The 17,056-nt window shown below is 40.9% G+C and overlaps 1 protein-coding gene across 3 annotated transcripts; it reads right to left on the bottom strand.

Annotated features, from left to right (window-relative positions):
• Positions 1-364: 364 nt before the first annotated feature.
• LOC127779114 (DNA mismatch repair protein MSH4) lies at positions 365-15,333 on the bottom strand. Of its 3 annotated transcripts, none has more exons than XM_052305809.1 (24): positions 14,797-15,333; positions 8,775-8,978; positions 8,652-8,687; positions 8,442-8,554; positions 7,806-7,851; positions 7,512-7,558; positions 7,265-7,372; positions 6,973-7,048; positions 6,361-6,433; positions 6,094-6,239; positions 5,829-5,914; positions 5,423-5,562; positions 5,213-5,352; positions 5,075-5,125; positions 4,603-4,666; positions 3,933-4,076; positions 3,767-3,834; positions 3,594-3,652; positions 3,347-3,503; positions 2,450-2,502; positions 2,261-2,359; positions 1,305-1,419; positions 1,096-1,218; positions 365-876 (listed from the first exon to the last, which is right to left on the bottom strand). In XM_052305809.1, exons 1-24 carry the CDS (start codon positions 14,803-14,805, stop codon positions 709-711), a joined length of 2,325 nt encoding a protein of 774 aa, XP_052161769.1. In that variant the 5' UTR covers positions 14,806-15,333; the 3' UTR covers positions 365-708. The 3 variants fall into 3 exon arrangements, with proteins under 3 accessions (XP_052161769.1, XP_052161768.1, XP_052161770.1); XM_052305808.1 differs by lacking the exon at positions 14,797-15,333 and adding an exon at positions 10,166-10,467; XM_052305810.1 differs by lacking the exon at positions 14,797-15,333 and having other exon boundaries at positions 8,652-8,701; positions 8,775-8,875.
• Between the last annotated feature and the right edge of the window lie 1,723 nt (positions 15,334-17,056).

Genomic DNA, 17,056 nt, shown 5'->3' with positions numbered 1-17,056 from the left:
TTCATTAACATCAATATGAATGTGGGAAATGCTAGAATGACTTACATTGTGAAACAGGGGAAGTAGTTGCTATGCATGAAAACTTTATGTGCATAAGATATAGTCAATCGTAGAGTACATATACGAGCGTTGCGTGCTTCCTTTCATCTCCCTTCTCACGCTTGATATGAAAAGCGTGTTTTGGTGAAGGCTGAAAATGCCCATTTGATATAATCGCATTTTGAGTTATCCGGAGCCCTCTACCTCTTGCCTCCCAAACCTATATATGTTGGAACAAACTTAGTCGTTGATGCAGCTATAAGGGGATGTCTGGTTGATGCCTAACCTTGTCATAACTAAGTTTAGACTAGTTATTGCATGGTGGTACAAGTGTAACTTAGAAATAGTTAGTCACAAGTGTGGCATGCTTAGCTCTAAATTTGAGAGCATGACATGTGGATCTCAAAGTTTGGAAAATGTGGTATGACACAATTGTGACAGCAAACCAAACACGTAACTAAGAAACTGTAGCATGACTAAAATATGGCGTGACAAAGTATGGCAACCAAAAAATATATGCTAGCCTTGCAACCCGTTTCTAGGAACTACCCGACCCCGTTCATGGTTTGTACGAGGCTAGTGGGGACATCCATACGACCATAATCCATACATGCTGCCAGCTGTAGGAGAAAAAGAAACAAAAACTCCTTTTTACATATATTTTTCTTCTCATGTCAAGCGGCCTGCAGCATAGCTGTCCTTGAGATTCTGCAACGCTTCCCGGATGTAGTCATCGCCTTGGTTGGATTGCTTCAAGCAGATGAGCCGTTGCGTGACCTGGTACGCCATCTGGAGCGACCGGTACTGCTCGCAGTTGTCGTCCTTCCTCACCATTTCCTGCAGGCCGGGATCAAAACAGGTAAACTTGACTTGATCAATGCGCTCGAGTAGAAGAAATCAAATCCAGCAGCAGGAACGAGCAAGGCTGTGCAGTCAAAAAAGAAAAGGACCCAAGTAGAAGAAAATGGGCATACAATTTGAGTTGCATAATGTAATCTAAGCAGTCACACACACTGTGTTATCAACATCAGCTCTAATCAGTACTGAGAGGTTTACCTGTTCTGTGATCCGTGAAGTGATGCTTGCTGCAGTGTCGATCACTGAAGAAGGGAGACCAGCCACCTTTGCCAGCAAAAGACCATAGTGTGGTACTTTCCGGACACCATCCTTCAACCGGAACTGATGCAGAGGGATTGTATGATCCCATGATGTTAAGAGACATGAAAAAGAAAAAGTCATGTGACTGTCAACAATTCAGGTTATACCTTGAAATCGAGGCGGTCGTTTCTCAGGTCGACTTCAAAATGGAGGATCTTCACGTTTGGATAGATGGTTGCAAGTTCTGACAAGCTCTCCATGTGCGTGGCAAACACCGTGTAGCTGCATTGGGTGAAAAGACCCGACAGTGATGCTTCTAAGATAGTAGGATTTGCTCAACAAGGATGATATCTTGTCTTAAAAGGTTATATCTGTAACTAATAGACCATATTGTGGTTGGCAAGATTAACCAAACATGACCAGCTGCATTCAGCATGTCAAGCACCCCCAGGCATTATGCTGAACTTACTGCTAATATCTAACCCAAAATATAACAACTTCTAGCTATGTATCTGGACAAAAGCGTGTCAAGATACATAGCCAAAAGTTGCTATATTTTGGGACGGAAGTAGTAGGTTCTGTGATAAATATGATATCTGAAACTTGATGGTAGCACGGCCTAAGGTGAGCACAAGACAAGTAGTAAATGTTCTTGTACTAACCATTATCACGATCAAATATTTGATTCAAGATGAGAACATATGGATATGGTTGAATAAATAGGCTACAAAAATGTTGGATGAGGTAACTGAATAACAGAAGCCTAGACAACACATTTAGAAAAGCATGCAGTTTCAAAACTATTGACAAGAAAACATATGCTGTGAATATTGATACTCCCTCCAGTCTTACAGTGCATATTAGCTTCCTCTTCTTGTTCAAAAATAGTAAGCATGCATGTAGAAAAATGGTAGTTTATCTCTTCTGCCCTTATCTATTTCATTGTCTGCTAAGAATTTAAGTATGACAACGTACACAAATCATCATCTCTTTTTCAGAAGCACTCAATTAAAAGGCACATAAGTTATTTCATACAGACCCCACCAAGTTAGGACTGTGATAAGTCAAATTATGCTGCATGAAAAGGATCAAATGTGGTACTTAAGAGGTTAATAGTTCTTACGCTTTGGTAGATAATAGATATTCACAGCAGCTCCATGCAATTGCCAACCCATCAGAGGAAGACGTAGCTCTTCCAAGCTCATCCACAACAATCAGGCTCCTGTAATGTGTGCAAATGTGCACATGGTCATTACAAGGAAACAAGAGAAACATCAATCCAATCTATTGCAGCATGGTAGACCCGTAGTACTTCGAAGAAACATTCTGCATAATGAAAGCTGTCTCTTTCATTTCTGTCATGAACTGCAAAGAGAAATTAAGCTGATTAGCAGCATTGAAATAAACTATACATCAATTGGCTTCAGACTAATTACTAATACTCCATAAAAGATACAGCATTGATGTTTTTATTTCCTTCTCAAAAACGCAGGAGAACTGTGCTTCATTTCATTAAGAAAGCAAATATCTACAAGATGCCTCTCACAAAGGAAAAGCTCGACCAACTATTGATGAAATATTTGATTTGATCGAAGAAATATTATATGTGAATTGCTTTGTCAAGTGTCCAAGGCCAATACAACTTGAAGGAAGGTTATAAATGACAGTATACAAACAATTCAAAAGTCCAGATCAGCCATCCAGATATTACCAAGAAATGGTATAGTATGGGCTCTCGCGATCCTAGATAAGATGGTTAATCCACTACTTCAACGCGCTTCTTCATGTAGAGTTATCCATAAATATGACAAACAGGTACCGATCTTAGGAGTTAAGACCCTCCATATCTAATGCTATTTTAAGGAAATCCACCAAGGAATCCAAAAACACCAACTACTGGAACAGGACAAAGCAAATGACCATTTATACTTCATATGGACAAGAAAACATCTTAAATTTGATAGGTTTGAGCACAATAGAGATAATGTGCATCAGGAGATTTAAGATAATAAATAGGAATTAATCTGGGAGGAAACAAGCCTAAAGAATGGTACTCAGGGGATAAATATTACTTGAGGACTATCAACAGTAACAGTTGAATGCTTTTATCTAATCATTTTATTGTTTCACGTGCTTTTAGAAGAATTCTGTAAGTCAAATAACAAGATAACATAAGTATAAACCATATAGAATAGATGAATTTGCATACTGTGCTTGAGTTATTTTCAACATTGTCCCCAGTGCCAATCCGTGTGAATACGCGATCAACCACTCTTAGTGATGCAAATTGAGCTGGAACATAACAGCCAATTTGTGCAAGAATGACTATTAGACAAATCTGTTGAAGATATGTGCTCTTCCCACTCCTGCAACAGCAGATAATGCAGAGAGCAGATGAATTTCCATATATAATTAGCCTGCTATAGACATTTGGATACAATGTTTATGGGACGCACATGTTTGGCCCCATGACAAGAACCATATTAGATGCTTCAGACAGAAAGAGATTGTTAGGCTGCATGATATAAACAGTATTATGATCATTGCTATTTCAATCAACAAATTTATGATGAAAAAGACATACAAATGAAGTAAATACTGAGGAATAAATAACAAATGAAGAACTTACAACAAAATCATTATGCAAGCTCTCAAGAATAGGATGCCTTCCAGCATTAATTGCCATCGGACCATCATCTGCTTAATTGGAAGCAACTGTCAGATCAGGACTCCACAACATCACTAAAAAAAATCCTTAACAAGATCAGTTACTAGTGTTGAATTGAATTGCCCACCAGTGAATTCAGGTCTCGTGTAACGATCAACGGGCTTAGTAGATATTGTAAACGCAAAAGAATTTACAAGCATGTCCAACAGGCATAATACTTCGGCAAGCAACGTTAATATACCAATGTCTTCTCTGATCTCATTAATAAGCCCTGAAACAACAGAACAGATTTATGCAAGTTAAATATTTCTTTAGACACTTGAATAATACTAGTTGAAATGTAAAATGCTGCACAGAAACAAGTTACACTATCCACAAGCTTCAATTCCCTTTAAGTTCGTGAGTTGAATTAGTCAAGTGTATGATACCCTCAAAGTCCCACCAATTCAGCCAAAATAAGCCAGGAAAGCAAAGAAATGGATGGCTAAAAAGTTCATAAACAAAGCAAAATGAGGAGATCCCTATTCTAAGTTAAGAAGAATGATGATGTTCTGTTCTACAATAGCTGCTACCTATATGGAGGATGCCCAACAAATATAGAAGTTGATATCCCAATGCAACAGATACATTATGCATGCATGTATTGCATGTTAACTCTCTAGTTTATCACTAGAAAATTATAGTAACAGGTATCTGTTAACTGGACCAGAGCTTAACCTATATCAATATCAACAAATAAAGTAACAAAACTCCAATGGAAAAATGTTGAATACTCAATGCTTAGTGGCCATGGCAACCTTCCAAACAAAGTTCCGTGCGCAAGAAGCACTCAGCAGCAGCAGACTTATTCCTGGCATTTAGCTGCAAATTTGGGTAGAAAGCACATGGTAATAAGTGACCGTATGAAGAAATAAACTCTCCAATAGCATATTATATTTTTTCAATGTCCTATCCTAATCGATAAAATAAAAGCTTATTTCACGTGTAGCTATGATGAAATTATACCATACACTTATAAACAAGAAAAATATAACACTGTCCCAATGCTTTTGGCAAAAGAATAGTTTGCTCGGTGATGCTTAAACAAGATGATAAACTTTCTTTGAGGGAAAACAAAAGAACATAAATGAATAACTATTGACTAACACTTATTCCACTTGAAAATAGCATCCCAGAGAAAATAATTACATGGTTAAATTTGCAGTGTGGCAGTAAGTGTTGAATTACTAAAAATGCCCAAGGATGATAATTCACTGGATGCAAACTTACCGAAGCAAGCTCCAAGCTTGAGCAGTGGACATTCTTCCCATGTCTAACTACCTAATTGATTACACATTCACAAATATTTGGTTAGCATCTTATGGTTTAGCTAAGAGGCTGGTTCTTAAAAGGGATATATCCACATACCTGGATAAATTTATTAGGGAGCCTTTCAGTAATGTCCTTCTGGGGTACAATAAAATAAAATCCTAGTCTGTTGTTATATGGTATCTTCAAATTTGGAAGCTTAAAATCCTCCCTGTACTTGTTGGCAAGGTTATGTATGGCTGAAAAATGCATTATGTCAATCAGCTGTGTTAGGTAAAATTAGAAAACAAACATGAAAACGATAGACACCTTCGCTGGTATCACAGAAAGATCTACGAGCAACATCAAGCAGTCCATCAATTCCAGCCTTAATAGCAAAACATTGTTGAGTGCAGGTTACAAAAGGAGCCCTTGAATGAACAACATCTTCATCAATGACATCCCCAATTCTAGGATCATAAAAGAAAACATACAACCAAATCAAAGGTGAATGGTTACTTTTAGAATGTAGATGGATATACTTGTTATTTAATAAATGTGGACGAACATATTTACAGTCACATAATGCTAATATACTGGCAATATTACTAAAAACTAAAAACAAATGTACAAACAAAAGCAGGATGGGAAGACTAAGCCTGAAGTTAGCATGCTGTTTTCAGTCTTCATTCAACTTCTCCTTTGAAATGGGAGGAAAAAGGTCAGAAAACAGTACCTCTTTCTCATGCTTGCATACTTTGGGTTTTCACATATAGTCTGATAAATGTTGCGAAGAAGGAAACTTTTTGCACCCCTTAGAACCTGTGATGAGCTACACATCACATGCGTGAAAAGATAGATGGGTATGTTTCTAGAATAAAAGACATTTACCCTTAAATGAACAAAATAACATGCATCTTCAAAAACAAAACAAAATGAAAAATCAGACTGAATAAATTGCTAAATTGAATACTAGGACAAACACATATCTATAACACTACCTTGGAGAGGAATGGTATGGCATCCAGAGCTGTTTTTAGAACAATAATGTCAGAAATCAGCCCTCGGCTCTTTCTACCATTGGCAGGCTTTAGCACTTCATCAGTATCCTTTTTGGGTTTGAAGCAGAAGTGGCAAAGAACTTTATCTGAGGCATAATAAAATTATGGAAGTTGTAACACCAGCAACCATTTTACCTATTATCTGTAGTGTTGCACAGCCAGAAGAGGATATAGAATTTTCTACAGAGAAAAAGGACATAAGTTCACCTGATTCTTTTGGAAACTTACGAAGACCTTGTGTCAAGCCAAAGAATAATTCCTCATTACTCATTAGCTCATCCTAAAATTTAAGATATAAAATTAATAAACATGCATTTATTGGATATATTACTGATCATTTTCGATGATAATATTAGTAACTGAATACTTGTTATATCCCAGATTCCAGTTGACTTTCATTCTTGCAAAGGAGCGTTGCATATCAATATTACAAGAACTATTGCTTCCCCTTCTCATGGAAATACTTTCACATATGGCCTGTGGTGTACAGTCATGGTTGCAGTAAAATTCTCCATTATATGGCAAAGTGCTCCAACAGGAAATGAACTATAAATGGTACAAACATGATTGCGGTAAACCCTTCGAGTAACGATTTAAGACTATATGCACTAAGATTTCCACATGCATAAAGCAGGGTTCATACTCCATGAAGTTAATTCATTCCCACCGAAGATCCAGAACCTAGCCTACTAGAAGATCCAGAACTTAATATGTGCAACTTTGGAAGTTTCAAATGTCAGGATTACCGTATGACCAATTTGATCAAACAGACATTCCAATTTAAGAATTGAGAATAACAAAAAAGATTAATCTCCTTACCAAGCAATCCAGACGAGTATTGATTGTTTGAATGTCTTTTAACGGTTGCAACAAGTTGGCTCTCAGTAGTCTAGTCCTGAACAAGCAAGTTTGAAGAGAATTGTTGCAGTGTGCTTGATATTTCAATACATAGACTACATAAAGTTAAACATATTTTGTACCATCAATAGAAGTTGACATGAAACTTTTTATCTCAGAAAAGATTGTTCAAATTGCAAAAATGAGGAGATATTGAATGTTGCAGTGTAAATATATGTAAAAAAGATTAGTTTGGAGAATGGGAAAGCCATACCCTCCTGTAGTCTTTGTAGTCTTCAACATCTGAAAGAGACTTTTCTTTTTGTTGCTAGTTCCCCACAGTTCAGTATGAAGAGGGTCAATAATTTCCAATGTTTGTACACTGCTAGGTGCATATATGGAACAATGAAGGCAATTCAGATCGTGTAGCAGAAAATTTTAACTTATATTGTTTCTGCTCCTTTGGTGAAGATGATTTATCAAGTGACAGATAATACTGCTCAATTTAACCAAAAGAGTACCTAGTTGAGTCAATGTTCATGTGGTCAAATGACCCATTGAATGTAACCTGAAAAGTTATACATACATATATAAGAGAAAAACGGAAACATCAGCTAACATTTTTAGAGAAAACGTTTTTAGAGATAATGTATGGGACCCCATAATGTATAGATTTTTATCAGATCAGCATAGCCCATAGAAGAGTAGTCTCAAAATGGAGACTTTTGATACATAATATCGTAAGAATGGCCTTACAGGTGAAAAAAAGGCTAAACAACGATGATTTATATGAAACAGAACTCTAAAAAACTTACTGATAATGAGTGATTAGTGATAATTACACCTCTTTCTGATTCAATCCTGCAAGAAGAAACAAAGTAAATTGTCATTGTGATACTTATCAACACTATCAACATGAGATCTAATCATCTGCTATATGTCGGTTTTATCCTCATTTCCGTCCAATACGAGGAAAAAAAATAGTTATCTATGACCAAAAAAAACAATATGAGAAATATGTTTTGATGATCCAAGATAAGCTTTATAGAATCCAAGTATCCAACTTGAAAATCCTATCTCAGTTTCCATTTCAATGTACTAAGTAACAACAAATATTCTGGGGCATTGTATAAATAGTAAGTAGAATCATCAAATGAGGTGCTTAGGCATAACTCCTATGAAATGACATGAGAAGTAACAGACAAATTGTAAAATAATTTAGTAAGTACTTGCTTTGAGAGTTGCACTGTTGTAGTACATAGTAAGTTCATATGCTCCAATTACACTTTGAAAAAATAGAAATTATGTCACAGCTTTGTCAAGTCGCTATGTCCATATTGAAGCAATACACAACTATGTTCATGGGAGATACATAACAGAAGTTATTAACTTAATCCTAAACAGGGAAAATGTAGCCCAGCAATGTATCGAGACAAAGATAGCACGCGTACCACTTAATTGTTGCAGAGGCAGCAGCAAGACAAAGATAGTATTGCTTGCAATAAGTATCTAAACCGAGTGCAGATGGGTCTCTAGCTGAAAGATTTTTTACCATAACAGCACCCTTAAAAGAAAACAAGAACATGCATGATGTTAAGCAGCAGTTAATCACCCAACAATTAAGCAAATAAATGGTCAGAAAGGAATACAAATCATTATACCTTTGTGTCATCAAAGCAGCCACGTGCCATTGTTATCTAAAAGGTGAACTCTGTTTAGAATAAACGAAAGTGGGTTCATATTATGAGAAAACATAGAACAAATTTGCATATGTCAGCCATCACCTTTTTATTTGTTGGCAAATGTTTACCAACCAGCTCTGAAACTCCAACCATACCGTCTGCTGCTGTTTTGTTTGGGGGCACTATTGCAACCATAGGATCATAGAAATGCAGAAGTGTCTTCGTATTGTGATATGAGCAACTGGTCTCAATATACTGAGAAAGATGCAGTGAGGCTGATCTCAAATCAAAAGCAGCAACACCAACCTGCAAAAATACTAGTTTGATAAATCTTCATGATCTTTTGGTTTATAATAAAGAAATTGAGAAATAATTAACTCCAAGATTTTTGTTTGTATGTTTTCACTTTGAGTTGAATTGGATGGTGTGCATATCAAGTTATCAACTGACGTGCACAGACAATCTACACGTGTTCATATCACGATTTTTTTTTTCCAAAACTGACACTACAAAGAATTCTTACGTTGGCAAAAATGTTGAGATGCTTCCAAAACTAAAGATACACTTGACTTAGAACAAGAAAAATAAAGATGTACAGAGAGGTCAGCGCCTCAGAAGATCTTGTTCATTAGTAAACCACAAAACAAGTGTGTAGAATGGAGAAATCATTTTCACAATCTGTTCATCCATAATACATTATCTAAAAAAAATTCATCCATAATAAGTTTATGAGTTGATCTACTACAACACTTTGATCAAATTTTCTCTTCTGCGCCAATGCACCATGATCCAATGAATTTTCCTGTTTACAATGAAACTTGCAACTCCTTCAAAACAAGCCTGGAGAACAACTAATATATCGTAGATAAAAATGCTTTCCCGCATGGCGCATGGTGCTGTTATGGAAATGGCTTTATCCTTTGACCGTTGGTTATCCGGATTCCCAACTTGTAAGAAAGTACCGGCCAAATCAGTGGAGGAAAAAATTGCAACAGCAGGTCACTGCAGTAATTGTGCCCACCTCTCCAACAATTTACTGTACACATCACACCAACTCGATTCGAACCGCTAGAGCAGCACTATCGAGGACAGGCTATGCTCTAATCGCCCCGGAAATGGAGCTGGAGCCTCAAATCCTAAAACCACCAAACACTCAAATCAAGCCGCTCAGAACGCCATATAACACGACCGCCCCACCCCCCCCCCCCCCCCATCAATCTGACCAGCTAGAGCAAGCAATCCACACCCGAGCAGCATCCGATCAACCCCCACCCCCGCGGGAGCGCGAACACAACACGCACGCAGGCCGACGACACGATCGAAGCCGATCCGCGGCGCAGCGAAGACCGAGTAGAACGCGAAACGGGAACCCTCGGGGGCCTTGGAGGAGAAGAGGAGGAAGCTAGCTAGGCGAGCAATCCGACAAGCAAAAATGCGTGCGGGGGTGTAGGGGGAGGGAAGGGGGGGGGGGGTTAGTCAGTGAGAGGCGTCACCTCCTTGGCTCGGTTCTCGATGAGACCGATCACGATGCTCGACCGGTCGCCGCCGCCGCCGCCACCATCTCCAGCTCCGGCTCCGGCGGCGTCGCCCTCCATCTCCGCCCGCGCCGAGCTCCGCGACGGTGGAATCCGAAGCGAGGAGGAGGAGAGGAGGCTTGCGCCAGAAGATGGCGAGAGCTCTGCTTTTATACCCAGGCTTGGGCCTGGGCCCATTTGGGAAGAGCGGAGTTGAGGGGAGTGGGCTGTGAGACTGTCACGTGGGCCCACCTCAGGCCTCTTTTGGAAGCCCAATAATATCTGGCCCATCCTCTCTCTCTCTCTCTGCTTGCCTTTGCCTTGCGTTGCCTTACCAACAGCCGCCGCCTCCAAGCTCCGGCGTCCAGGCCCAGCAAAGCGGCGGCCGAGGAAACCCTCCTCTCTCGCCGGCGGCGGGCGCATCCCCAGTCACCCGCCCCTTACCGGCGGCCTTCCCTTCGCTAGGTTTGCTCCCTTCTGAACAGAAATTCAAAAGCGATCCTCAATAAGGGCCCCTTTGAATCGCAGGATTGATAAAACGTACGAATAGGAAAAACGTATGATTTTGATAGGAATGTAAGTGTAAAACAGAGAATTGCAACAAACAGGAATGACCGTTTAATTGGACCACAGGAAAAATATATGAATTAGAGGAGAGATAAAGACTCAAAGGAAAGTTTCCATGAGGTTTCTATCTCATGTTAGATTTCCTCCAAAACTTGCATGGCATTAGGCATTCATAGTAAATTTCATAGGATTCCATAAGATCCATATCTTTGATTCAAAGGGCTATATAGGAAAAATTCCTATAAAAATGAAATCCTCTAAAATTCCTATGAATTTCCTTTGAATCAAAGGGGAGCCTAAGTTGCTGTAGTTGCTGAGAGAGATCCCCAAATGGATTGAATCGCGCGGTCCTAGTATAGAGATATGATAAGTTACCAAGCGCAACTCTGCAACTGATTTTATCCTGTTTCTACGTATGTTGTGACTTTGTGATTCTGTGATTGTTTAGATTTAGATTGACTGAAACTACTCTTAGCCCTTACTGGAACCAATCAGTTCATTTGTGCTATTAGAGTTGGTAAATCTCGTTGTTTGTTTTTGTGGAGGTTTAATCGTTCTATTCTGTTATTGTTTATTCTATTAGCTGGGCACTTAGTATGCATAATTTGCTGTCTTGTAACTTTTTCCCCTCAATCTTAATGGCATTTGGATGGCCTCCTTTGGTCATTCCTGTAAAAAAAAAATGTGCACTGTAGTTTAATTCATTGTGGAAATCGTTTCATTTGTTGATCGGTTTGCATCGGTGTGAACTTTGATGTATTTAGATAGAGCTGATTCAAGCTTATAGTGAGAACTGCAAACAGCTGTGCTTAGGGTTTTCCACAAATTTTTGGTGGGGAGAGATGTGTTCCGTAGTGACGTCATGCTTGTAGCAGCATTTTTTGGCTTAACGTACAAATCTTATCAGCTAGCAGTATGCTATTTGCTAGGATGATGTAGTCTTATACTCCCTCCGTCCCATAAAATCACGATTCCTAAAAGCCCGAGGTGACTTTAGCAGCAGTGGCAAAAGACTAGTATGCCCTCACCAAACTACAAAGTACAACCATTAATTAACGGTAAAAAAAAAGACAAGCATGAATTTCCTTGTGGCTGTCCTTCCCATCGTCAATCCCCTTCCACCATAACAGCTGCATCCGAGCAAGCCACATCCATCAGCATGCAAAGCAAGCATCGGCCACATACCAGTATACCACACGCATGCAAGGCTCCACCGCCGCCACCGCGTAGCAAAGCCTCCAACACAACAGAGGGAGGCGCGGGGAGGTGGACTGGTGGAGTCTCGCATCTGTCAATTAAGAACAGAGCCAAGAACAGAGAAAAAGAGATACTACAAGAACTAGCAAGAACCAGATACTACAAGAACTAGCAAGAACCCCGACAAATGAACTAGCAAGAACCCCGACGAGGCCGTGTCCGCTTGTCGCCGCTGCCGCTGTGTTCGCCGGTCGCCGCCGCCTTGTCGCCGCCGATGCCTTCTCCGCTCGTCACCGCCGCTGCCAAGGCCGCATGTATGCAAGAACACCGGCGTCTGCTCGTCGCCTCCCCCGCCGGCCGCCGCCGCTGCGTTGAGCAGGAGGGATGTGCGGGGAGGAAGGCAAGGAGGGAGTGAGGGGGAGCAGCGTGGAGAAGGGAGGGATTTGTGGGGAGGAAGGCGTGGAGGCAGGAGGTCGTATCTGGGCATGATTTGGGGGAAGAGAGAGCGATGCGATTTAGGGAGGAGAGAACGAGACGAGAAAAGCCGAGGAGATAAGGTTTCTGCGGTCAAAACGATAGGAGAGAGAGGTGGCTGGCTCGTTTCCCATCTACTATGGCCCACAATCTCTTCTTTTTCTATGCATAGATCGTTTTTTTGAACAAACCTCCCCTCCAGGATTCATGATTTTGTGGGACAGAGGGAGTAGATGATAAGACATCACATATACTTTTGAATAAACGAAGACACCATAAGACAGAACCATGGATGTACCCCATTGGCCATTGCCGAACTACTGTATCCATTCAGGAATTTTCTGCACAGTAAATGCTGATGTCCAAGCTATGCATGAACTAGTTCAATTTTTTCTCTGATCTTAGATGCTTCTTGCTCTATTCTATTATGATTTACACATGGTACTCCTTAAGTAAATTATCTTATTATATTTTCCTTGCTAAGACAAAATACAATTGATCCTCTTTTAGAAAATATATCAAAAATATTGAAAATTGGTCTAGGAGATCAGGATCTTCATCCTGGGACCGTTAGATTTTTAGATCCATCTCTGAGTGCATCTGGATTGCACCTTCTACACTACCAAATCCCCATTCCCTCCTGTTTCTTTATTGCAGCTATGTTATTGCTTGTATTTGTATGGTTCAGTGTTCTTTATTTCTACGGCCCTTTTTTTTTTTGCAAGTAAGTTTCTGCACAGCTTTTTGTAAATATGTTGTGGTATCCTATTGTTGCCTCGTCCTAAAAGGTGGATAGGATATAGCACCACATATAAAGATTTGTGGACCATCACTCAGGGGCGGACCCACTGTAATTCATGGGTATTCAAATGAATACCCAAGATTTTTTTAAAAAAGATACATATATCTATATCTACTAGCAAAATGCCCGTGCTTCACTACGGGTATAATAAAAGGTTAAATGCTATAAATACACAGTTAACATGTATATAATAATGTTCCAAAATAGATAAATTATTCATTGGGTTAATGATAATCAGGACTGATAAGAAACACTATTGCATATTGATATACTCATATTTTCATAACATGCACTCTCTCTCAACTCTTGTATGGCAAGCGCCTAATATAATTATTTCTAAAATCGAACATGGACTTGCGTGGAGATGAATCGTTTTCACGGCTCATGCGTGGACGATAGATGGTGCGGACTCTAATATGTCGTGTTTTGCAGATGACGAAAAGAAAAAAATATGTTTAATTTTCAAATTAAAAAATGGTTCATTATAAGATTTCATAATCACTAAAAATCTGTTGAAGAAAGAGGTGCAAAAACTTCTGATTTTTCAGCCATCAGATGCATGGCAAGCGCTTGATATAATTTCTAAAATCGAACACGGACTTGCGTGGAGACGAATCATTTTCACGGCTCATGCGTGGACGATAGATAGTGCGGACTCTAATATGTCGTGTTTTGCAGATGATGAAAAGAAAAAAAAATAATTATGTTTAATTTTCAAATTGAAAACTGGTTCATTATAAGATTTATCACTATCTGTTGAAGAAAGAGGTGCAAATAGATGGCGCGGACTCTAATATGTTGTGTCTTGCAGATGATGAAAAGAAAAATATAATTATGTTTAATTTTCAAATTTAAAAGTGGGAGGGAAAGTAGACTTATTCTGAGTAGGATTTGAGCTGTGGGAGGGACAGTAGACTTATTCCGAGTAATGATTTGAGATATGGGAGGCATAGTAGACTTATTCCGAGCAATATAGCCTAGGAAAGGTGAAGTAATGAGATGTGGGAGGCATAGTAGACTTATTCCGAGCAATATAGCCGTGTATAAAAACGGAGAGATAAGGGGAATCGAACCCTGGTGGGCAGGTTGAAGATTTTCTCCGCTAACCAAATGGGCAAGCTGCTACTTGTGATTGCGATTGCTGGTTACATGAATGATAGATATCATATATTAAGCAAGGTTTTGGAGTAGATTGGAAAATTTTCGACCGAATATTAAGCGGATTAAAACGTATTTTGGCAAAAGGGAGACGGACGAAAAGAATAACGGAAGTCTTACGTATTTACGTATTTTTATTAGGTATAGATATAGATATCTATAACTAATATAAATATTAGCTTTTTTCCGGTCGTCACATCTTTACACCCGGTGTTTTTTCGTCCGTCACTTTTTTCCGTCACTGCGTGTCCTTTTCACCTGTGCGTCGCTCATCCCGTCCCGTATGCCCATGCCCCCTTGAACGAGATCAAATCCGATCCAAATAAATCACAAAATCACAAATCCATTGAATCACAAAGTCACAAATCTAACAACAATGAATCAAAATCATCCAAGAAAATGAATAAATCACCGGCGCCATTGCTCATCGGAGCCGAGGACGCCACTGCCCCAAGGCCGTGGTGGCTTGACGGGCGCGCCACCGTGCGCCACGAGGAGGGTGCCGCCCCCAAGGTGCTGATGTGAAGATGGTGCCACCGCTATGCCGGAGAAGAGGGTGATGCCGCCGAGAGGACGCCGCTCACCGGGGAAAGGGCACCACCGGCGCGGCTAGGGGAGGGCGTTCGAGGGCACCGCAGATGAGGTGCCGGCCGCGGAGGGCGTGCGTGGGTACCGCAACTGAGGTGCCGGCAGCCAAGGGTAGGGCGCAGTTCACCGCGAGAAGGGCGTCGGCCGCCAAGGATAGGGCGCCGCCCGCCGGGGGAAGAGCGCCCTGGCTAAATTGGTAGGGGAAGAAGGGGGGGAGCGGCACTGCCGGTGGAGGGAGAGGGATGGCGTCGCCAGCTGAGAGGAGCGCGCGGAGGAGAGAAAGGATAAGGAGAGAAACGAGCGGCGGAGAAGGAGAGGGAAAGGATAAGGGCGGGGCGGAGGAATCAAGGCGCGGCTCTCTCGGCTTGACACGTTCGGCAGAAAAGCGAAGGCAATTTTGGTTCGATGGTTCGCATCACACGTGGCCGTGAGACCCACGTAAAAATTTCCAAAATATCAGCCGTATATACCGTTCTCAACGTAAAATAGATGAATAATCAGTTTTTTTAATTAGCTAAATTGAATTTTCATCTAGCGTCCATTTTTTATCTCTAACAAATTATTACAGTTGATGCTCACAGTGTTTGCACTATGGACATTAAAATACTTCTAACTTAGGGGGTGTTGTTTAGATTTAGGGGTGTAAAGTTTTGGCACATCATATCGGATCGGATATTATGTAGGGTGTCGTATGGAATATTGGGGCCTAATAAAAAAACTAATTACAGAATCCGTTAGTAAAACGCGAGACGGATTTATTAAGCTTAATTAATCTATCGTTAGCAAATGTTTACTGTAGCACCACATTGTCAAACCATAGAGCAATTAGATTTAAAAGATTCGTCTTATAAATTTGTCGTGATCTGTGCAATTAGTTATTTTTTCAGCTCTACCGTGTATCTACCTTACTACGCAACCCAGACCAGTCCCGTGTCTGCCTGAGTTGGTCGTGCGAGACCGAGGCTCGCCTCGGTTACGGAGGTGAACCTAGGTGGGGGAGCGGATAGCTGACCTCAGCCCACCCTGTGCCATCACCGCCGCCACCATCACCTTGACGTCGCTGGCACTTAGTGCACATGGGCACCCGACTAGGTAGACATGATGTCAATTCGTGGCACACCGCCAGCTTGACCTCCGTCGGAGCCATGCGCGGCCTAAGCCCGCTGCGCAAGAGCACACAGTCGCCGCCGCTCTACCAAATCGCCGCCACCATCACCTCCCTCCCCACGCTGGAGAAATCGGGGGAAAGGGTAGAAATGGCTTATGGTTAGGTTTTTCAGGAATGGGGTGTTTTGTCCTAAGCTCATGAAATCTCAGTTGTCCGATCAATATCCTACCGACGCCGTCAATCGTGCCGACTCACACCACCGGAAGCAACAACGACACGGGATAATGGGCCTGCGAGTGTATCTGGGCTGCACGTACTCGCACGCGGCCTGCTTAGCTGCTAACCGACATTTCGGCCGCTCGCGCTTGCCTGGGGTCTACTCGGCTGCTCGCACGCGATACGGGCCGCACACGATGAAGGGCCTCCTTGCCTAACGGGCCGCACTGGCCGAGCCTCATGCATTTTTGGGCCGACGCACGCAGTTTTGGACCGTCGCCAGCTTTCGGGCCTTATTCGTTTTGCCTTTATTTTTTTCGCCAAAAATCATTTAACTAATTTTTAATCACTTTGAACCATCATTTAATATATATGAAATTGTTGTGCAATAATTTGCTTTTTTATAATGACATCCGTTTCCTAATCTATAAAGCGGTATAAAATTTGAAGATTTGCTACGTATGGAACAATTTGAGATTTTGTACACTCCGTTTCGTCCGTATGTGCGAGACCCGATCTTTTTTTTCCGCACGCGGTTTTCTCTTTGAAGCGTTTTTTTTTATGGACTGGTTTTTTATCCGACCGTTTTTTTCGTGGGTGGCGATTTCTTTTCACGGTTTTTTTTGGTGAGCCCGGTTTTTCCCACCACCGTTCCCGATCAGTATTTGGGTGCGCACGTTGAAGGATTGATTGAAGCGTAAACCGAGTTAGATACAATTACATAGCTTAGGAATTACAACACAGGAATTACAAAGTCCAA

This window comes from Oryza glaberrima, chromosome 7 (assembly GCF_000147395.1).
Source record: "Oryza glaberrima chromosome 7, OglaRS2, whole genome shotgun sequence".
Classification (NCBI taxonomy): domain Eukaryota; kingdom Viridiplantae; phylum Streptophyta; class Magnoliopsida; order Poales; family Poaceae; genus Oryza; species Oryza glaberrima.
This window is presented reverse-complemented; position numbering and strand designations above follow the sequence as displayed.

Coding starts and splice junctions, on each gene's coding strand:
- LOC127779114 (XM_052305808.1), bottom strand. CDS start 10,384: ATGGGCCCAGGCCCAAGCCTGGGTATAAAAGCAGAGCTCTCGCCATCT. Junction 3,835..3,932: donor CACGAGACCTGAATTCACTG/GTGGGCAATTCA, acceptor CCAATTAAGCAG/ATGATGGTCCGATGGCAATT. Junction 1,219..1,304: donor ACGACCGCCTCGATTTCAAG/GTATAACCTGAA, acceptor CCTCTGCATCAG/TTCCGGTTGAAGGATGGTGT.